At 53.3% G+C, this 22,097-nt stretch overlaps 6 protein-coding genes across 6 annotated transcripts; 3 read left to right on the forward strand and 3 right to left on the reverse strand.

Moving 5' to 3' along the window:
- Positions 1–2,928: 2,928 nt before the first annotated feature.
- Positions 2,929–3,893, reverse strand: BZA05DRAFT_416920 (uncharacterized protein; the record flags this gene model as incomplete). The annotated part of the gene is made up of 3 exons (XM_051485437.1): positions 2,929–3,320; positions 3,392–3,511; positions 3,575–3,893. The coding sequence occupies 3 exons, from the start codon at positions 3,891–3,893 to the stop codon at positions 2,929–2,931; spliced, it is 831 nt and encodes a 276-aa protein (XP_051341642.1).
- Positions 3,894–7,188: 3,295 nt separating this feature from the next.
- On the forward strand, positions 7,189–7,729 carry BZA05DRAFT_391305 (uncharacterized protein). Its single transcript, XM_051482962.1, has one exon. It carries the CDS (start codon positions 7,284–7,286, stop codon positions 7,668–7,670), a length of 387 nt encoding a protein of 128 aa, XP_051341643.1. The 5' UTR covers positions 7,189–7,283; the 3' UTR covers positions 7,671–7,729.
- Positions 7,730–10,855: 3,126 nt separating this feature from the next.
- On the reverse strand, positions 10,856–11,390 carry BZA05DRAFT_391307 (uncharacterized protein). The gene has a single exon (XM_051482963.1). It carries the CDS (start codon positions 11,366–11,368, stop codon positions 11,090–11,092), a length of 279 nt encoding a protein of 92 aa, XP_051341644.1. The 5' UTR covers positions 11,369–11,390; the 3' UTR covers positions 10,856–11,089.
- BZA05DRAFT_391309 (uncharacterized protein) lies at positions 11,336–12,749 on the reverse strand. The gene is made up of 2 exons (XM_051482964.1): positions 12,512–12,749; positions 11,336–12,361 (listed from the first exon to the last, which is right to left on the reverse strand). Exons 1-2 carry the CDS (start codon positions 12,590–12,592, stop codon positions 11,468–11,470), a joined length of 975 nt encoding a protein of 324 aa, XP_051341645.1. The 5' UTR covers positions 12,593–12,749; the 3' UTR covers positions 11,336–11,467.
- A 4,796-nt stretch (positions 12,750–17,545) lies between these two features.
- On the forward strand, positions 17,546–19,406 carry BZA05DRAFT_424602 (putative peptidase family-domain-containing protein; the record flags this gene model as incomplete). The annotated part of the gene is made up of 3 exons (XM_051485919.1): positions 17,546–18,005; positions 18,060–19,251; positions 19,310–19,406. 3 exons carry the CDS (start codon positions 17,546–17,548, stop codon positions 19,404–19,406), a joined length of 1,749 nt encoding a protein of 582 aa, XP_051341646.1.
- A 1,607-nt stretch (positions 19,407–21,013) lies between these two features.
- Positions 21,014–22,075, forward strand: BZA05DRAFT_391313 (small nuclear ribonucleoprotein E). The gene is made up of 3 exons (XM_051482965.1): positions 21,014–21,409; positions 21,508–21,598; positions 21,690–22,075. The coding sequence occupies exons 1-3, from the start codon at positions 21,266–21,268 to the stop codon at positions 21,743–21,745; spliced, it is 291 nt and encodes a 96-aa protein (XP_051341647.1). The 5' UTR covers positions 21,014–21,265; the 3' UTR covers positions 21,746–22,075.
- Positions 22,076–22,097: the final 22 nt, after the last annotated feature.

Here is a 22,097-nt window from a genome sequence, read left to right on the forward strand (position 1 = left end):
GGTCCAGATAAGTCGTGATGATACCCTATGATGGAGGTTTCATTTGTCACTATGTTTTTTCTTTCTTGATTTCTAGAAGCGGGCGTATTGGTATGCGATTGGGGTGGTTGATGTCTTTGTATCTGCGAATTGTACCGTTTGTTTGCTATATTTCACCTCGTTATGGACTGTCTTTGTATCGATGAAATGTTTCTAGTGTTCATGATCTGAATGCTTACAATCTTGAAGTTCCATACTCGGTCCCATACCAGTCTCCACACAGATGTGAAGTTGAACCATCGTCGTTCTCCCAGGTGATGCCCCACCGCTGCCTCTCCACGAAGCAAGCCCATCTGTTCCACATGACCCATGTGTCGCCCATCGTCAAACGTCCCTAGGCTTTGCACGTTTCATCTACGTCTCAACCGCCCTACTTCGCCAGTTTCTTCCACGGCTTCGAAGTTCGCACCAATCCCGCCTTGTCGTGATTATTCCGTAGATATTATACCCGTGTTTGGGTTTGCAGCCGTATCCATCCATCCATTCAGGCCTCCCGGAGGTACGTACTCCAGCTCCGCGACGTGTCCCGGCTATACTATCGGTAGCCACAAGCCACGACGGTGACAGAGCATGATCACCCACCAGTGACCACCACCACCGTCTATCCCAGTCCGCCCGCCGCATTCGAGTGTTCGAGTGCTCGAGTGTTCGAACTGCGCAACGACCATCCATACAAATATTCGCACGGCTACATACATAGGTGCGTAGGTACTCAGGTAGGTGAGTAAGCAGTCCATGCTGAGCCTGCTATGTACATACATAAATACATGCATACATACCCGCTGAGCCTGCTATCCGCTGCGCCTGCTACCCGCTGAGTCTGCTATGCATACATACATTCATACCCGCTGAGCCTTCTACCCGCTGAGCCATCTGTCATCCTCCGCCAGCAGTCTTGAGCTTGAGCTGGGGCTTGGGCTTGGGCTTGGGCTTAAGCTTGGACTTAAGCGTATTCCTACGTACCTGGCAGTAAACAGTATACAGTACGCTGATATACCCGCACGCGTCGTCGTCGTGTCTACATATATAGTAATCACGTTCCCCATATATACCCACCCCTCAACACCCCAATTCACCCGTCAAGCCCACGGAAACCTCACAGTAAAAGGAAGGCGCAAGTACGTAACCCCTCCCTCCCCTCCCCGCCCCCTTCCCGCCCCTCCCGAGTCCCCACCTCGATCGGAGTCACCGGGCCGGATCCCACCTCGCTGTCATTGCCACTGTCGCTATCGGTGTTCACTGCCCACCCACGCCCCCGCCCGAGCACAAAGCACAAAGCACAAAGCACACCCCGAGCACACGTTCACGCGACCTCACTCGCCCATTCAATTCTGTTCGCCGGTGTCAGGTAGTGTCAGGCAGTGTCAGATGGTGTCAGGTGGGGGGTTTTTGTAGCTTTGTTCATTCATCTATCTCGTCGCAGTTCCACGCCTTTCTCCCACTCTCAGCCTCCCTCCTACTCCCTACGTCCCTCCTGCTCCGTCCCTCCCTCCGTCCGTCACTCCTACTCACTCCGTCCCTCCCCGCCGCCTCTCCGTCCTGCTCCCACTGTCCCTTCCTCCGTCACTCACTCACTCACTCCTCCCCGGCCGCCTCCCCTCCCCATCCCGACCGCCACAACGGACCAGCCCAAGCAAGCAAGCACGACGAAGTGCGTTTGGCAAGCCCCCCCCCCCCCCCCCCCCCCCCCCCCCCCCCTCACCCACCCAGCACAACAGAAGGAAAAATGGAATACAAAAATGATACAGTTAAACAGCAAGAGAGGAAAGAAAGAAAGAAGAAATTATCTCTAGCAGCAAGAAAGAAACGAAAGAAAACGCCTCCAGTAACAAAAAAAAAAAAAACAGTGACTCAAAAAAATGGGCTCGACAGTTGAGAGGCACCGGTTCAAGGATGGCCATGGCGAGGTAAAGAGAGTGATTGAGATCGAGAGAGACAGAGAGAGGTAAAGATTGAGTGAGCGTCTGTACAAGCTGCTTAACGACAGGTATAGAAGAAGGTAACAAAGAAAAAATAAAGAAGTAATTCGAATGAGTGAAACTGTGGACATGACCGACCAAAGTAAGTAGTTGGCCAATCCCCCCGCAAAAGATTAAGATAGAGCAAGCAATAGAGGTCTTTCTCCTTTCCCTTTTTCTCTCCCTCTCTCTCTCTCTCCCTCTCTTCTTTCCGCCTTTTTCTCATCATCACAACTCAAACAAAACCCCTCCTTCCTGCCCCCAGAGCACTGCACTAGCCGATGAAACAGATAAAGAAAGAAGAAAAAAGGGAAATATGAAGTGGCCAACGAGAAGAAGCCCCAGGAAGATAACCTCTAAAGTAGTAATGTACGCTACAAACCTCTCCCCCCCGCTCCCCCCAAATACCAAACCCCCCCTCCCAAAGTACACAAGAGATATGGTAAAAAAAGAAAAAAAACCCACATGGTGACAAACACCGAAAAAAGCGTATGCCAAAGATGTGCAAGGAAAAATGATCAAAACAAAGAAAATAGACAAAACAGTGGAAAATCGGGTATTGACGAAGAGAGAGAAAAGCAAATGGCAGACCATTCGATGCCGGTATCCATCCCATGGTTGCGTGCCCCCCCTTCTTCCCTCCCAGTCCCCCTCCACGCTTGACAGTTCGCAAATATCGCTCGAGCTCGTACACGTGATTCGACGTTGCAATGGTATACCCGCGAGGGATCGTGAACATGACAAAGGTGTTTGGTTTGGTATGGAAGAAAAGAAGGCAGAACCGCAAATGAAACCGAACCCCCGATATGAAAGAAAAGAAAAAGCATCCTAATCTGCAGAACGAAAATGACCCATTGCTGGCTTCTCAGCGTCGATTTGATTTAACCATCAGGATTCGTCACCTAAACAGACTACATCGTTAGTGAGTGTATCAAGAGCCGAGTTCGATCGGCGACCGAGGTGGAGAGGAGTTGATATATACCCTGAGGATCTTTCGCGAGTAGTCCTGGTTGTCTGCGATACTTCCAACGGAGTCTCTCCTCTGTACCATGACGGGATCGAGTCGATTGTCCAATGCGGGTTTCTGAACGAAGCCTCTGACCGCAGCAGACCTCCTGTACTCCTCCTCCACTTCCTGCCTCCTTCGTCGCCTGAGAAATATGAACACACCCACTCCGAGGGCAATGATTGCGAGGACTCCGACTACAGCGCCAGCTGCAACTGCGGCCTTGTTGGTTGACTTTTCCGGTGTGGATGTCTGTTGTTCCGAATCACCCGTGGTGGTCGGACTAGCACTAGTAGTGGTACTGGTTGTTGTTGGGTCTATAAATAAAAATCAGTATTGCGCTGCACTGGACATCGTACGGTTTTGCGAAGGACATGTTGGTACACACCGGATGAGGAGCTGGTCTTGGACGTGCTCGCCACGGACGAAGACGGGGCCTCGTCCATATCGGGGTCATCCTCGAGACCGGTCGTATAGACCGAAAAGTATTCCCCTAGCCGACTACCACCTATTTGACTCTGTCAGTCATCGCGATCCACGCCGCATCGGGCAACATTCCGAGAAGCCTTACAAGTCTCCGAATCGAATCCAGGACACGCCTGCTTGCACTTGGAGTCATCGACCTTTAGTGAGTCGTTGGGCAATGTGTTTCCACAGTAGCATAGTGTGCGCTTTGTCATGGCCATGACAGCATATCCATCTCCTCCAGCGGCCACCTCGGTCGTCACACAACGCTCATGGCAATCTCCACGCGAGTTGAACTCGAGATCCCCTTTCTCCACCAACTTTCCGGGAGAACTGTAGCAAGCGTAGTAGGTAGGGTCGGAAGCCATCGTAACGTGGGCACAGCCAGCCAGGGCGACCAGCACGATCGATTGTAACGCCTTCATTATTATTGTAGTTGTGGGGGTCGAATCGGGTTTCGCAGGTGTTCGAAGTAGGACTGCGAGCGACGACGCGGGCGAGCGAGCGGGGGGGAGGGGGTGGACCTTCAGGTCGGTTGATTAGCGATCCGTGAGCAGTCTGCGAATGTCGGGATCGGTTAGCATGCGATGCGCAGTGAGAACCGACGGAACTCGGTGTTGATGGTAGTCGATTGCTGTGAAGGAGGTATTTGTTGAGTGAAGTGTGTAGTGTGTAGTGTGTAGTGGTTGTGGTTGCAACGGACAAAACCAGGGGGCAGGGCAAAGGAGAGATGGGATCATCCCACCCTAGGATGAGGATGATGACGATCAGGGCATAGAAAATAGGGACTCAGGCAACATACCGAGCGCCTTTGTGGATTTCTTCACGACCAACTCTTTGTCAAAAAGGGTTTTTCGGGAAGTCCAAAGGAAGGGAGAGCTCCGGGGGAAAGAGGAGTGAAATGGGTGAAAGCGAGAGCAATAATGCTTCCTCCTTATTTTTTCTCTTTCTTTCTTTGCTCTGGGCAGACTATTTGGGGCCGGAAGGGACAGGAGGGTGATTTTTGGGGGTGTGGGGGGGGGGGGTGGGTTGGCGTGTAGGGTGTGTCGGTAGGTATCGACTTGTGAGGGGGTAGGAGTTTCGGTTTGGTGGGAGTTGGATTTGGGGGAGGGTGGGGGGTGGAGGTTTCGAAAGAAATGGAACGAAGAGAGAGATAGGTATCGGCTTCGACAGGAGCCGGTTCAGGGCAAGGGACGGGGATGAGGTGGGTATCAGGACTGGGGAGGGTTGTGGAGGTTGGTGAGGCGGGTAGATTTCTGGGCGGGCGAGAAGGAGAGGAAGAGGAAGGAGGAGGAAGGAGGTAGAAGTCGAAACCGAAACGGCGACAGACAGCAGTAGAAGAGGAAGAAGAAACAACAACTTGAATGCGACGATAATTAAAAGTAGGAAAAAGGCGAGTAATTACCAGGACGGGTAGCAGTCTTGACGGAGCAAATAGCAGGAAGCAGGCAATTATGCGCCCGCGATGCGAAAGGATGGAACGGAGGCGAGAGGACGCAAGTGTGGAACGAGTGTGACAGAAGGCGCTGGGTGGGCGAGGATCGCGGTGTTGAGAGCGCGAGCAGCGAGGTGGGTTGGGTTACGGAAGAGGTCAAGAGGTCAGAGGTCAAGAGAGCGTAGGTGAGCGAGTTGGCAAGTGAGCGTGGTGCGAGCGAGCGGGCGCGCGGAGATGTGATGTGATGGTGTTTAGAGAGCGTGGTGGAGGAGGTGAGTTGGGGGTTTGGCTGGCATGCGCGGCGGAATGTTGGAGGAGATGGGCGAGCGAGCGAGCAGCAGCGAGGCGACGGGATGCCTGCTTTGCCCCCCCCTCCCCCTTCAAGGACTTGGTCGACTAGTGCTTGGAACGGAACAGGTTCGTTTTCGCTGCGGCAAAGCCCTTCTCTATGACTACGGCAACTGCACCATACCCGTCGACGAATCTGATCTGTTTCTCGGTAACTGCTGCTACTCTACCTGACTCGTCCTGTGTTTCCTGTTTCCAGGAGATTAACCACCGAATAGCTAACAAGTATGCATAGTCCTCGACTCCGCCCGTCCGCACCGACATTTAAAGCCTCTCTGCTCTGCGCCAGTCGGTCGGAGGAGGTCAGCCAGTCGGTCATTCAGCGGCTTATGCTCTGTTCTCTGCTCTCGCGCTGCCCTTCGACAGTTGCAGTTGCAGTTGAGTTCCAGTCGCAGCCTTAAGCTTAAAAGCCTGCCCAACTCCGCCTGGCCAAACATAAAACACCCCATGCGAGAGGTGTTTGTGCGAACGAGATAACAGCGGTGAACCTTGAGGGAGCTAGTTGTTTCCGGAAAGCCTGAAGCCAAAGCCCTACTACTCTACTCTAGTAGTAGTGGACCAGATGTTTACGAAACCACCCCATCATCATTTGCACGTGCATAAAGGGGTACCCCCAGAAGAACTGAGAATTGAGGACATCATCACCGTGCATCATGTTTCACCGTTTTGTTTCCTTCCGCACAAATGTCGGTGGACACTCTTCCATCGGCTCTCCAAGGGGTTTCGGTCCGTGCACTGTCATCGCGGTCCCGTTTCGTAAAGTCAAACCTCCTAATCTTTCGGACATCGACATCGCCATCGACATCGAGTACCGTGTCGGAAGAGAACCATCGATCCTCCGGTCCTCCGCCCCCGTCCCCATATCTCGCCAAATACCTACGGCTATAGAGCACTCTAGAGTCACTCGATCGTCGGCATTGAGAATTTGAAATACATACCCGTGGGCTGGGCCGGGCCACATGTCTCCTCGCGTTACGCGTAGGTGTGCTATTATTGGGACAGGAAATTTCAACATTCCTCATGTCACTCGAAAATGCTACACAAAACTGCAGTTGCCTATCAATAGTCAATGTCAACTCCCGCTGTATGTGTTTCATCCTCGGTGTGTCGTCGGAGAGGGGACGGCCACTGGTATGATGATGTCCTTCTTCCGGTGAGAACGAGTTCGTCCAGCTTTGATTGTCGTCTGTCGATATCGCCGCAACTGCTCCAGCTCCGACTCCGACTCCCACAAGGTGCTGGCACCCCCTCCCCCCTCCCGAACGACGCCAACCCGGTTCTTGAATTCGCCGTTCATAGCAACAGCTCCGTGACCGATCAGTTATCATACTATTACTGTACCTACCAAGATACCCCCCTCGCCGCCGCAAGGTCCTCCAGGATCGTCGGGCCCGACGATGTCTCGATCTTTGGATCGCTGTTGCTGCCGATGAATTTCATGCATATACATACCTATTCCTAAACTTTCAATTAAGTTCAGTTCAGTTCGTCCCTCGCGCGCTCCAGTGCATACATACCTAGCCGTGACAATTCCAAAACAGAGCTTGATGATCGGTAGTCAGGATTCGGCCACGATCTCGGAAGCTCCTAAGACGTGAAGTGCTTGGGCCACAATATGTAGTCAATCCCCCGGCCTTTCCCGAATCCCGAAGGATTCAATCGATGCATGCTATGGATCCTGAGGGCACGGCAACGATCATCACGGCTTCATTCCCAGCTCCTGTAGACTCTTGGGAAGAAGATATATCTCCTCCACGTGACGACCTAACGGTGTTCATACCGTAAAAACAACTTTAAACATAGCCACATACCCCACGATAGTTGCTCACCAGTTCTCCACTAGAGACAGAAATCCCGCAACGCCACCCGCTATCACTTTTTTGACGGGCTGCATTGGGGAGGAATTGTCCGCTGTCATAAATATATATGTAAAAACTGTCGACTCATGTGCTGATGGAGATGGAGATGTCCAATCCGAAGGGAACTTGGGAAGAATGGGAAGACGAACCCATCATCCTTCGGCGAGCGAGCAATGAGCATTCACAACTGTCAATGGAAATGGCCCTTTGCTTCCCTTCTCTCGCCTCACCTTGCTTCTCTCGCCTCACCTTCCCCCCACACACACACTCAGCCCGACGTACCGGTAACATATCTAACTAACCACTCGACACGAACTCCACAGACACAGGCCAGGCTCCACTTCCCTTCCTCGCCTCTCCGGCAGGTCCCTGCCAAGGCCAAGGAAACAACGGTGACTGTCAGCTCGCTAGGCACTCTAGGTATTGCCGTACCGAACCCGTATCGACTCGGCTCCGGCTGGGTCTCGCTCCGGATGCCAACTCAAATGCTGAGAAATGCGCCAGTGCTGAGCCAAGCGGGCGGATATAAGACGGTCGGGCCGGACGGATGTTGCAGGTGACTATTGACTGTTGTTGAGATCGTTCACACTACCTATCGTAGTAGGTACCTACGATACCGGTAGTAATTGCCTCGTCTCGTCCGTAGATGTAAACTCCACCCTCACCCTCGCCCAGCCCAGATCTCTTGTCACTTCTCTTCACTCATCACTCTTCACCTTTTTCCCGATCACATGCATCCCCCCTGGTCCCCCCAGTCCAGCTCGCACACTTACAGAAAAAAACAAACGAACGAATCGGGACGCCGCTGTCCCTGCCTGGACAGCCGCATATGCATGCCCGCCCACCCACACACCCACCTTCCACACCCACCCGCCTTCCACAGCGTTTCAACTGTCCGCGTCCGCGTCCTTGCTCCTCTCCTCTCCTCTCCTCTCCTCTCTCCCTTTCTCTTCCGGCTCGGCGCTGGCTGTGAGCTGCGAGATGTGTGCTGCGACTCTGCGAGCTGAGAGCAGCTTAGAGTAACTAACCCCTTCCGTTCATGGCCCCTGCTATTTTTGTCAGCATCCTATGTATCTACTCCTGACTCCCGAGTCCTACCACCTGCTACTGCCCACCGCCCACTGCCCGAGTATATACTCCTACAGTCTCTACTTTCCTAAATACTCCCATTCCGCGTCTTCCTCATCTTCCTCCCTCCCTACACGCAAAAAGCAGAGCAATTAACAAATAACAAATAACAATTAATTCTCAAACGCCAAGGCCTCGCACCCCGGCACGTTTACCCTGCTATACCCTACTAGGGCAGGGGTTACGACGACTCCTGCAGTGAGTGACTAGTGTGCAGTGGGTGTGCAGTGAGTGGTGCAGTGAGTGTGCGCTTGGGTATGTAGGATCATATGTATCATTTTTATGGTTTGTATGTAGGGAACTTCCAGAGCTAGGCGTTTATGTACCATATGGTATGTACTCGACGGCAGACGCTGCTTTGCGACAGAGAGAGAAAGAGAGAGGGAGGGAGAGAGAGAGGGTTGTGACTTCGTGTTCTGACTCGACTACGCGCGAAGGACCGCGAAGAACCGTGAAGGACCGCGAAGAGGAGGCCCCGACTTTATGATGCGTGATGGGTAATGAGTGATCGGTTGTGAAGATGACTGACCGGGAATCGAGATTGGAGATCCGTCAGCAACTCAGCTGAGGTTGGTCAATGGTCAACGGTGAGGTGAGTGTGCAGTGCACTGCCTTTTTGCCCGTGCCAAGTGATGCAGGTACACACATACATACACACATATACATACATCCCTTGAATCCTTGATGGAGTACCGTATGTAGTTCCGTGGCTAGATTCGTATTCCAGATGGAGTTATGTATGGAGACGTTCTGCAGCTGTTTGCGTCCCTTGCTCCATCCTCATCCTCACATCGCCATTACATTATGTAGGTACATATTCTACATATTCTACATGTTGGAGTGGGTACCAGTGCATAAAAATCCACTCCAGCGCTTCAACTGGTGTTATCAATCCTCCATAGTTAGTGCTGAATATCGATATCGATATCCATTATCGATATGTAAGCTAGATGATAGATCGCGGGACTGACTGACTGACGTTGTTCGTCCGGAGGATTGGAGGTGCGGCGATACCTACCCACTCGGCTCTTGATCGAAAGCTGAAGACCCCTTGCCTCATCGCATATGCACATGTACTCTATGCACGGCATGTATGTAGAGCAGGTATACGGCACCGCCACAAACGCACTCTATGCGGCGCGGCGCGGCGAGGTGCGGCGCGGCGTGAACTGGGCGAGGCGTGAACTGGGCGAGGCGTGAACTGGGCGAGGCGTGAACTGGGCGAGGCGTGAACTGGGCGAGGCGTGAACTGGGCGAGGCGTGAACTGGGCGAGGCGTGAACTGGGCACGGCGTGAACTGGGCACTGAGCAGAAAGAAACCAGGAAGAAAGTGTCGAATGCAGTCATGCTTCATCATCCATGTATGTGTGTAGGTAGAGTTGAGCTGAGTAGAGTACATAGAGGATCCGACCACGGAGTCACGGACGTCGCCGTAGGTAGTAGGTAGTAGGTACGGACTTTCGAAGGTACTGGGTGACTGGGTGCTGGGTCCGATGCATTCCATGATGCCATATCTCTGACCGCCTTCGTAGAATCATAGCTACCTGGGGTAGGTAGGTAGGTAGGTAAAGTAGGTATCCGCCGTCTCGTCACGAAGACGAAGACGAAGATGAAGACGAAGACGAAGGGCAAATGGAGTGGCAGGCCGTAACTACAGTTCAGTACAGTACAGTGCGGTACAGTACAGTGCAGTGTAGTACAGTACAGTACAGTACGGATTGGATGGATGGATGGGCTGACCGAGCTGAACACGTCTCTGTACGTCTCTGCACGCTGAGTCCGGCGGAGAGGAGCGATGGAGATGAGGCGATGGAGAGGCGTCAAGAATGAAGGGACGGGCGTTCCGCTTGCTTCATGATTCTTCGTTCGTACGATGTATGTATGTACTCGCATCCAGCCCGTGCAGAGTACCTACGGACTATTTACCTGCTGGGTAGTAGTTATGGCGGCGCATATTTCTTCAAGTCCTAGCCGCAGTCTGGGTACATAGAATGGGTATAGGTGGTAGAGGAGATGGTAGTTCACCGGCCCAGTGTCGCGGCATCATTCCTCTCGAGTTTCTCCCACGCCTTTCACCTGGGTAAGTACTCACTACTACCACTATAGAACAGCCCAACATCTCTTCAAATCCTCAGAGTAAACCTCCATCTCCATTTCCATCTATAGTATGCAAAGCGTACCCCGAGCCGGAAAAAAGACGACGGCCCTTTTCTTCTTCTTTTCTTCTTTCTTTCTTTCTTTCTATGTTCGATCATCGGTGATCACAGCATTCGACCTTATTTTATTGAAGTACGGTACCTAGATCATGGCTGTTACCAATCCGTTTCTTGTTTGAAAAGGACGGACCGAGCGAGCGAGAGAGGGGGAGAACACGAATCCCCTGCCGAGTGATCTCCCATCCAAATCGAACCGCCGAGTGATCCACCAGCAGCGAGTGCATCACCATGAGGCATTCTGTCCTCCCTCACGCATCGCCCCCGCGGAAACCAGGCGCCATTCTAGCTGTCAGTTGGAGACTTATGCTATTCCAAGGAGCTACGAGCCTCTGATAACTCTATGGCTGATGGCTGATGGGCTTGGAATTTTCATTGGCGAGTTCGTCGGGTAGTTGAAGCTCCCATCTATCCTCATCCGACCAGTCACTCGAGACTCCATTGCATACCCCACATCATCGCATTGTCCATTGCACCTGCTATGATATACACCACACACACGACCCCCACCACGCCCACCGCCCACATCCTCAAGATCCAAACTAAAGCAGCAGCACAAAACGCAGACCACACGCACACAACCGCGACCCTAACCAACCAACCAACCAACCAAGCACGCAAGCAAGCAGTAAGCATATTCAAGAGAGAGAGACAGACATAGAGAGACAGACATATTCAAGAGAGAGAGAGAGAACATTACAATCATAAGATATCACCAATGACCATGATAAGTAAAGTAAAGTAACGCCAAATGCAAAGCAAGCAAGAAACGACCGCAATCGCAATGGGAAATCCATCCAGAAATAACAAGAGAGAACAAGAAAGAAAAGAAAAGAAAAACCATATTTATAAAAACCCAAACTCCCCCAGCCCTGCCCATCCCCATCCCCATCCCCATCCCCATCCCATCCCGTCATGGTCTTCGTACACACCGTACACACGCTCGGCCTTGGAGGGCAAGAGGCCGGCCATACGAGGGGAAAAAAACGCATAGTCAACCGTGAATCACCACCACACTACGAAACCAGATTACCGCCCAGGGCCACTCCCAGGCCGGTGGGTCTGTTGGGCGGAGATCCGGACGGCGGAACGAGTTGATCAAAGTTCAAGCGTCTCTGGGCTTTTGCGATTGGCGTACCGCGTCCCACCGGTCCGAATGCGGCCTGCGCCGGCGACGGCGTTATGTTCACGAAATCCGCAAAGTTGAAGCCCGTTTGCGGGGTCTGGGGACACGCGGGGGTGGACATCATCGACGACGGGAGAGCGGAGGCTCGTGACGGTGGGGTGGTCGGGACATATCTGGTCCGGGGCATTGCGGCTGCAGCCGGAGATGGTGACGTAGCGAGGTACAGTAGGAGGTCGGCTCCTTCCTTCATCCGTCGTGGAGGCGTCTTCGGTGGACTGGAGTGGAACGACGGTTGGAACTTTCGCCGGCGGGGCGGGGTGCGGGGAGGACTCGAGTGGAAGGTTGGATAGAACTTTTGCCCGCCATGTGAGATGTCACCCACGTCATGATAGCCCGGGGAAGACTGGATCATCCTGCCCTGACTTTCCTGCTGCGAACGCTGGCGCTTGTTCGATGCGGGGGTGCCGAAGTCGGTGGTGGCCGCACGGGGCCGTTTTTTTGGGTTGTTGAATGTCGGGAGAGGTCCGATGTCCGATGCCTGGCTGGACGGGCGGTCTTCGACGTTGGTGGTCCTCCGGCGGTTCTTCCGTAACCAGGCGAGGTCACCGTCGCTGAACATGGGCGGTTGCTGCGGCGAGGGAGTGTTCTCCTGCGATGTCCGCCGCCGCTTCCGTTTCAGGTCTTCATCGACCTTAGGTTCGATGGCGTCCAACGTAAGGTTCTCCCATCCGTGCTGCGTTTTGACGCTTGCTAGAGCTAGACGGTGTTGCAGGAGCCTGGCGATCTGGTAGATGAGTGGCCAATTAGTATGATCCCTCCCTCTCGTTTGTGTTTGCATAAATCTCATGAAACAAAGGATGGACAGATGGCTTTTTTCGTTTCTCTCCCCGCACGGTGGAAACACTTGGGCTTGGGCATGACAGGGAAGGCTCACTCTTGACACTTCAGCTCGTCGGATGACCTTCTTCATGACCTCTTTTGTTTGCTTCTCCGTCCATTGTATAGCCGCCGACATCTCTACGCTCTCTCACTCCGTCCTCTGGCCCTATCTCTGTGGCCCTATCTCTCCCTCTGTCTCTGTCTCTCTGTCTGTTTCTTGCTCTCTTTCCTCTCTCTTGCTCCCTCTTTCTCTTTCTCTTTCTCTTTCTCTTTCTCTTTCTCTTTCTCTCTCTTTCTTTCTTTATTTCCTAACGAGTGAAGCCGGAGAAGCTGGGTAGAGACCGTCTGGGGGGGTAACAGTGGCCTGACCAATGGGATATATGTATACGCTGGGGCTGGGACAGGTTGCAGTAGGTGGCGATAGCACAATTTTTTTAATTTTTTTCTTCGTTGATGCGTGAGTGGACGGTTGGGTTGGGCAGAGGAGGAGGAGGAGGAGCTGTTCTTCTTCTTCTCGACGGTGGTTGGTGGTGGTGATGGTGGTTGTGGTGGCAGGTGTGGTTGTCGTTGTCGTCGAAATTCAAGATGATGGCATCGAAAGCGATAGACTGGTCTCTTGGGTGGTAGAGTAGTTAGGTATTTGCGTTTGGATGGGGGTGGGGAGTGTCAATAAAGACTAAGGATAGGGAGATGATAGATAGAATGGGGTTGAATGAGTGCACGGCTGGGCTGGGGGAGAAAAGGAGGAGGCGGCGGCGGGTGATAGAGAGGGGCTAGGCAGGTCAGATAGGTTGGCATGTAGCGAGGACAGCGAAGTGAAAAGAAAGAGGATCCGAACTGACACACCACACGAGAGAAAGAGAGAGAGTGAGAGAGAGAGAGAGTTTGCTCGCAGCGACCACGATGAGCCCAGCAAGCCCGGCAAGCCCAGGCAAGCAAGCATGCACGCATTCTTTCTCCTTACAGGGCAGATGCGCTAAAAGACTAACAGACCAGCAGATCAACGGAACGAGCCAATCGGCGCCGTAGACGGGACGCGCTTCCTTCTTCTCGCCCATTCTTCCCGACGCGACGTATAGAGCGAATTTCTACTTGTCACGATTGCAACAACCTCCTTTCGGACAGAGAGAGTGAGATATGGAGGTTGAGTTCCTCAGCTCAAATAGTCGAGATACCTTCTCTACTCTACCCAAGTCCCCAGAAACCATCTCCGGGGGAGGGGGGAGGGGAAGCACCACAACTCGTCCGAATCACTTGATGCGTCTCACACTGTTGCTCAGCAGCCGTCACTTGCGGCTGGTAACGCGATCCATCTTACGCCAAGACATGGCATGCAAGTGAGGAGGTGCAAGATGTGGAGATAATCTATGTCATGCAGCCGAGCCGCCTCACAACATAAACTCCAACACCTCCCCACCACGCAGCACGTCCTCTGCAAGACTGCAATCCCACCCTCGACCCTCGACCTCGACCGACACGATGGCCAACGGCAAAACACCTTAAGCCTACATACGACCGCTGCCAGGGGGTTATCCGCTGTACGCGTGAGGGCGCCGATTGTTTCGACACGACACCTACCCACCTACGTCTTCAGTCGGAAGCGGAAGCGGAAACCTTCGCACCTGCTCGCCAAAACGAACATCCGACGTCTTAAACTCTCCGTATTGGTTATAGACAACACACCTTCCCGTCGGTAGGTATGCTATGCCATGCCATGCGGCGGCACGCCACGACACGATCCAGCCCGGAGAGCCGCTTCTCGCCGCGGATAATTTCCGACGATTCGCAGATACCCGCCTATGTACATACTGTTGCCGTGCCTGTTCCCGTGCCTCGCCGGGACATTGCCGACTTTCATTTCGTCAACGCGATCTGGAGTTTACTGGGCGTTGCAAGGAACTTACTACCCGGTTGCAGTGGGAGAGACGATGAAAGTGTGGCATACCATACCATACCATCACGGAATATAACTGCGGTTCTTGCCCGGAAACAGTTAACAGTCATGGAATACCTAGGTACAAAAGCGAATGCTTGCAGGACCTTCTCTCGGTGCCAATGGATACCTACACCTTACACTGTGGATGGGATTATACCCACGTTGGGAACTTGGGATCATCACCGCTACAATACCCTTACGAGCAACGGGCTCTTGGAGGATGATATAATAGTTCTACTACAATGCCTGGATCAATGTGTCCGTTTGGACCCGTACGGGGCTTGCTAAACCCTCCGAGCGTGCATAGATTACCGCGTGTCACTCGGATAGCAATCGCACCTACTATCTATACCTACATCAGAACCTCCCACGGTCACTCGCGAAAACTGGCCTCGACTCTCCATACCCCATCCCATCGCCTGAGGTCGGGTCCCTGTACAAATGAACTGGATGGGGCGTGGTAGAGGGGATTCCGCCAGTGGTTGTTACACTTTGCTCAAAGTCAGACGAATATGATTGAGGATGAGGGGCGGTGGGGCTACACTGGGAACATGGATGGTTGTGCGAGTTGGGACGACTCTCAACGAGAAAACGAGGAGGAGGAGGAAGAGAAGACTACGAAGACGAGTATATGATGGGAGGAGGTAGAGTAGTGTTACTTTAGGAGTTGGAAACGAATTGATATGCATTTCCTCGTTCCTTTGGGAAATCTGGCGCCTAAACAAACTCTTCTACGATAGCTCGCAGCATCGAACTCCGGCCGAGTGCCTTCGATGCCAGAGTGATTTTCTGTGAGTATACTGCCGGGTTCGTAGCCGAGCGATGACCATGCCTAGCCGCGATCACACTTCGGCAGCCATGCGAGCGAGCAACGTTCTCCGATGCACAACGTCGGCCGGAGGCAATTTCGTAGCCAATGCACGATATGGAGAGTACCCGGGCGTGCTGAACACGCAAGCCTATGTAGCCTAGCCTAGCCGTATGCAACCCTGGCGCCACAGAGCTTCACCGTCGGATGAAGTCGTGAAGATCTACACGCAATCGGGGAACCTCTTACGCGTTACCTAGGCTGGTACAAAGTAGGCACCGCAGATCGTGGGCTTTAAATAGGTAACCATTCCATCCCATCCCATCCGTTATCGGTTCGCGCGGGGGTGTATGTAACTTGTATGTAACTTGTATGTGAATTGTAACTGAGCCGTGAAGAGTTCGGAATTTCCGACGATACATAGCTGCGCCAGAGTCTACCTATGTAAGACAGCCCTAAGGATCTGGATCTGATTGCTCGCCTCCGATTGATCATTGCGCTGCTGCTTCGTTGTCTTTTTTTTGCTGCTGCTGCTGCTGCTGTTTGGGCTGTGCAGTCAGTGTGGCTTGCTGGGGTTTGATGTTTTTGCAGGTATGTAGACATGCAATCTTGGGTGTTTACGGGTTACCCATGGACTTTGTGAGACAAAGATAAACAGCGACGGCGGCCGAGGGCCTCGTGTGTGGCGGCGCTGTGGGTGGTGGGTGTTTTGGAAAAGTGCGGCCCTTCAGGCTTCACGCACTCTGTATGGGGGGAGGGAGGGGGAGGGGGAGGGGGTCACTTCACCTCACCTTGAAGACCCCCGTCATGGAATTGCTTGCCGCACCACTCAGCGATCGTGCTTTCAATGCGCCGCAGTGCTTCCTGGCTCCTCCTTGCCACTCGATGCTGACGCGCTCCCGCTCCTGCTGCTGCTGCTGATGCTGCGCCGATGCTCCGAATGGCTGCACCGGAGCCTGAAGATGTGTGTACTATACCATGTAACTAGTACGCCGTACTTAGAGATCTGTAGAGTACAGTACCGGTACTGAGCAATCAATAACCAAAACCCACACACATCGTCCCATATCCCGCCGACTTATCACGAGAGAGAGATGGCCATTGCGTCACAGCCCAACCACCTTGGGGGGGGAGGGAGGGAGAGGGCACTGGAGGCAGGCCCCCACCACCACCGCGCTGGGGCAAGGATTGAAATTAAGTCCACACAGATCCCAATTCAATCCGGGAGTACATAGAGTACGGGACCAAGTACTCTACCCGCGCACCTAGTTTTCTGAGGGAGCTTGCTTGCTTGCTGCTTGCTCCACCGATGCCGGGTCTGCGAGGTTGTTGATGGTGTCTTGCGTGGACTTGTACCCTCTACTCTACTCTACCTGCTCTGCTCTACTCTAATCGACTCGACGCTGCTCTGCTCTGCTCTGCTCTGCTCTGCTCGACTCTGCTCGACTCTGCTCTGCGAACCCCGGTGTATGTCGTGCGGATCATTACCTCTTCCAACGCCCTCCGTCCACCCACACCGTTGACACAAACCTTCTATCCCTCTTGTCGTCGTCGTCCTCTTTGATCTCTGCCTTTGCTTCTTGCTCCTACTCCTACTCCTACTCCTACTCCTACTCCTACTCCTACTCCTACTCCTGCTCCTGCTCCTACTACTCCTCCTCCTCTCTCCCTTTTTCTTCTCCTTATCGTTGCCCTTCTCATTCGTTTCCTTGCTCCCCCGTCTCTTTGGTGTTTACTTTCTCAGAACCATATTATTGATATTCAATGCCGTCAGAACCACCGCTACAGAGATCTCCCAGCTTTCATACTCGTTTCTCGGACAAAGTGAAGAACATGAAGTTTCTAAAGAAGCCGTCGAAACAGGCGTTGGTTTCGCCGACGATCGTGGAGTCTTCGGGCGAGTCTTCGGAGGACGCAATCTCGTCGTCCGCTTCGTCTGTTTTGGACTCGCAATCGACATCTATCACGGTGCCTAGCACCTCTTCATTATCACACGTCGTTACACGGCGTCATTCTCCGGACCGGCCACAGCTCGCAAGGCCGAAATCGGAGTGCTATAGCTCCTCCAGCAGGCGTCAATCAGTCATTGTAGGTTCTCGGCGTGCATGCATGCATACATCGCTCGGCCGTGTGCAGTGGTGTTCGATGCTGACTTGCTTTTTCTTACTCTGAAGTCGGCAGCACCCTCGGTACAGACATTCTCTCCGTCGACTCCGCCGCTTTGCCCTCGTCTCCTCTCCGTCCAGGACAACCAATGGGTGCACCAGAATCTACTGCTCGTGTTTGGGCAGGTGGGCTTTCCCGAGAGCAGGGTCAACAATGGTCATATCGTCGTACACCACCACATGGATGGGTATCCGGTCACGCAATGGCCCATCACCGACGGATACTTTAAAGCACTGGTTCGACTGGACCCGGGCCCGAACAAACTCCGGTTTGAGTACACGGCTCCTAAGATCCCCGCATTCAGTACCAGCATGACGGTGCACATGCTACCGCTTGCTGCGAGCCCTCCGTTACAGCTGGCTATCTTGCTGGGAAAGGACTCGACCGGAAAATACGAGTGTCATGGTGAACGGAAGGAGCATGATGGGAATAGCACCGAGACGGCTCTGAAGAAGTTGAGGATGGCGGCATACCTCTCTCAAGCTTTTACGGGAGAGCAAATGTACAGGGCTAGGTTGGGAAGGAGGTGTTTCCGGTTGGAGGAGGAATGGGGTCCTGATACTCTCTCGAATCGCACGGCCGGTACCATGCGGAACATTGCTAAGGTGCATGTGATCCGTTCGGAGAGTACTGTGGAAGGTGAGTTCCCGCACCGGCCCGCGACGGATGACTAGGCTAACACCATGGCTACAGAAATCCGAAGCTTGGAGAAGTCCCAGGACGGGAAAGGTCTACGTAAGGTCGTTCAGAAGGCGGTGTCTTCCTACTTTGGTGCCACCACTGCAATGCGGTACGTTGCGGTGGTGGTGCTCGATGCTAGAGGTGATTTGCAGTTCAAGGGAATTTCCGGCCACTCAGCTCTGTGTGACGGATTGGGCATCACCGGAAGCCTCAGCTTGTTTACTTTGCCATCTTGCATCGAGGAAGTTTGCCCGTCATTCATAGACTGCACGCGAATCAGCAACAGTTCCGACCCCTCAGCATCGGAGTTCTTTTGGGAAGCCGCAACTGCAGCCTTAGGCAACATGATGGAGGCGTTTCTCAGCCCACAGACACCAATCGAACCTCGCAACTTCGTCAAAGTGAACCGGACTTTTGTCACCAAGGAACCGTACTCCCTCCGGGCAAAGTCTGCTGGCCTCAGACTCAGTTTGCCGCAGGAGGAGTGTACTTGGCCCAGAGTTGATTGTCTCCGGTTTCGATACCACCCTTGCTTCCGACTTCCGCCCGACCCCATGCCGCCGGCGTTACCAGATGCTCCACAGGTGTACGCCGTCGATACGGGTATAGTGGTATGCGCCAACAGTGGCATCTCGCTGGTTTTGATATACGCCGATGGTGTATACTGCGACTTCCTGGAGTACACATCCAAACCGGAGCGTGAGCTGCTCTTACAGGAGGACTTTATCCGCAGCAAGTTGCCATCCGACAAGTCCACGCCAGTGATCAAGCTCAACATCTTCTCTGCAGGCCAGGGAGAGACCACGGTCGAGGACCTCCACGCCACACGCGGTCTCAAGATTCAGCTGCCTAAAGGCCATGGAACGGTGTATAAATCCGCACCTTCCTGCCATACCGCCGACGGAAATTCTGAGGCTCAGGAAGTCCTGCTGCTTGCCGACAAAACGCTGCTCGGAATCCGGATCTTCCATAACAGTAACGCTTTGGAAGGTCTTGAGTTTCAGTACGATGATCAAGTCACGCAGTTATTCGGCCATAAAGGATCCGACACGGCCACGGTCTCGGAATATCCGCTGGAGGCAAGGAAGGGCGAGACGCTGATGGGGTTCTGTGTGAGGACCGGGAAGGTTGTCGACGGTATTGAGATTCTTACCAGCTTTGGGAGGCGTTCGTCGATTTTTGGGAACCCTCAGGGCGGAGCGATGTAAGTTTGACCGTCTTGCTTTGGTTTTCGCAGGAGAGGCATCTGACATGGTGTTTAGGAGTAACACGTTGGTTCCGCCCCGTGGCCGCTCCATCGCCGGTGTGGCGGGCACTTACTCGAACTGCGTCGACGGCTTCTCCATCCTCTACAAGTGATTGCAGTGGATACAGCATAGTCCAAAAACCGCGATAGGTTTATCGTTTCTTATGTCTGACGAAGGGTTTCAATTTTCTGTACATGAAAACCGCCTGCGGATGCTCAGGCCTTCTTTTCTTTGCGTTTGGGAGGGGGGAGTTCTGGATTGTCTTACACAGGGGATCAGGGAGACTTTTTTTACTTTTTTTTTCTTCTTTGATATAATATTTGTTCTTTTCAACACTTGGATGGGATCAGTCGGGATTGCCCTTGTAACGGAGATGTCTTGAGAGACTTTTTCTTTTTCTTTGTTGTGTATTGTGTCTTGCTCGCGATTGTGTGGTCTGGGGGGAGAGAAGGAGGATCAGATAGAGTATGAGTTGAGTTTCTTTGTTTGGGTGTCATTTTGGGAGCAGACCGGATCTAACGAAAAATGTGATTTGGGGAAGGCGGTTACTTGGCGGTTTATAAAAAACTTGTATTTACTGAGGACGAGTGATATTTACGATTTTTGAGAGAGGCTTGGCATCAGTGATCTGGCTTGGCAACGTTAGGGCTTAGGGTATAGGGCTTATACCTGGTGAAGGCTTGATACCTGGTGAAGTTTGGCACGGGCGAGGGAGTGGTGATGATTCGGACCCGGGATGGGATTCGGTATCGTCAGACTTTTCGTCACGACTCTCGAGGGCCCATGGAACGGTATATGCTTAACGGGCTTCGGTTTGCATCGAAATGGGTACGCGGGATGATCGAACGCTGGCTGGCGCTTGGAACAGTATGGACTTCACACATTTTCGGCCGACTACCTTACCCAGGTGTTTGTCAGCAGACGACTTCTTGTGTGGTCTGAATTGAAGGTCTAAACTCGAAGTCTGAATTCGAGAGCGGACAGTTCTGACTGCTGAGACACTGAGACACTGAAAGAGGAAAATTCAACCAGCTGGATACGACTACCTCGAAGGTAGAATTTGGCTGGTACTGACCGGTTCTAGCTGGCTCTCCTTCTTGGTCTAATCATTATTACATTCGACATTACTAGATTATGGCAGATGATGGCAGATGATGGCAGATACATATCTGTTTTCCTCTGCTCGCCGTAGGTATTGCTCTCCACCCAGCTCCCGCCCGAGTGCCAGAATGAGAATCAATAATGAGGAAACTTGGAGCGAATTATAGGAAATACAACGTATTCACCGCTCAAAACGGTAGGTCCTCTAAGATTTCCAACCACTCGTCACTCTGTCTTCTTGGATCTTTGTCTTCCCCACTCTTTTATTGGCACATATTGCATCCCAATCCACTGATCTGTCTGAGTCCCCGGGGACAAGATGCGGCGGAGGGAGGAGGAAAGAAGAAGGAAGAAGGAATGGACTGTGGACAGCTTCCTACCCTCCCGCTGACTGCTCTACCCTCTGTCTGCTCTCCTCCGCCGCTGCCCTTCCGCCTTCTCTTCCCACACCGGCTATGTAGTTGGCAAATTAGGTCTCGGCTACAGGAGTACCAGTACTGCTAGAAGCTGCTCCTCATCAGCGCTCGTGCGAGTGACATTATGTGCGCAAATAGCCGCGGGCGCTACATACGCGCGCAGAGCCTCACCTCACGCCTCCAGCACCAGCACCACCACCGCAAGCAAAGTAAGTGCGCACGCTACTAGCCAGCATACCACGGCCAACGCCCAACGCCAACACGCCCTCCACCTCCACCCACCACGCCTACCTCCACGACCACCACGACCACCTCCACGACCACCTCAACCACCACCCACGACCTCACCCCACGACCTCCACCTCACGCACGCGTCTACCCACCACCTCGCCCACCCCCAGCTTACCGCGCCCCGCTCCACTCTTTACCAACCCCCACCCCAGCCAGCGACAGAATGACCGGCCGCGGCGGAGGCGGCGGAGGCCGCAGGGTCCTCTTGCCCCCGATCAATTTCATCTTCAAGCTGCTGCAGACGCACGCCACGGTGCAGATCTGGCTGTATGAGCAGTTGGCGATTCGGATTGAGGGGAAGATCCGGGTACTTCCTTTCCTACTCTTCAATGGGGGGATGGGGGGGTGTGGATAAGGATGAGAGGGGGATAAGGGCTGACTGATGGGGGTGGTGAAATGGGATAGGGATTCGATGAGTTCATGAACCTTGTCGTCGACGATGCGGTCGAGGTCAAGATGGCGACTAAGGATGCCGCGGAGAGTAGGCGCGAGCTTGGTGCGTTTCCTTTCTTCTTCCCTCCTGCGTCGGGATTGGTGGGTGGGTATGGGAGAGACAGAGGGCTAATCATCCCATGCGCGGCGAATAGGCCAGATACTGCTGAAAGGAGATAATGTTGCGTTGGTGCAGAGCTTGTCGGAATAGATGGATGGATGGACGCGAGCGAGCCGGGGACGGGAAGGGGCGGGGACGGGGTGCTAGCGGTTGCGTGGGTGGTTTCGTTCGAAAATGAAATTGGAATTGGAATTGGATGCGGTTTCGAGTAATCGATCGGTTGGCCGTTTGGTGTGTGCACTGGGATGTGCACTGTGGCGGGCGGGGGGAAGGGAGCGAGGGAGGGGCAGGTGAAGAAAAGTGATATCTGCATGCTTCATTACAGCCAGATGGGGATGGTGATGGGGATTGCCATCGATCGTGATGGTCAACTATCGCCGCCGCCATGCTGCCGTGCCATTGTGATGGCGATGATCCACGTGGAATTGAAGATGATGTGGTT

Source organism: Tricharina praecox (genome assembly GCF_024521635.1).
Source record: "Tricharina praecox strain CBS 144465 chromosome Unknown BZA05scaffold_6, whole genome shotgun sequence".
In the NCBI taxonomy this organism is placed as follows: domain Eukaryota; kingdom Fungi; phylum Ascomycota; class Pezizomycetes; order Pezizales; family Pyronemataceae; genus Tricharina; species Tricharina praecox.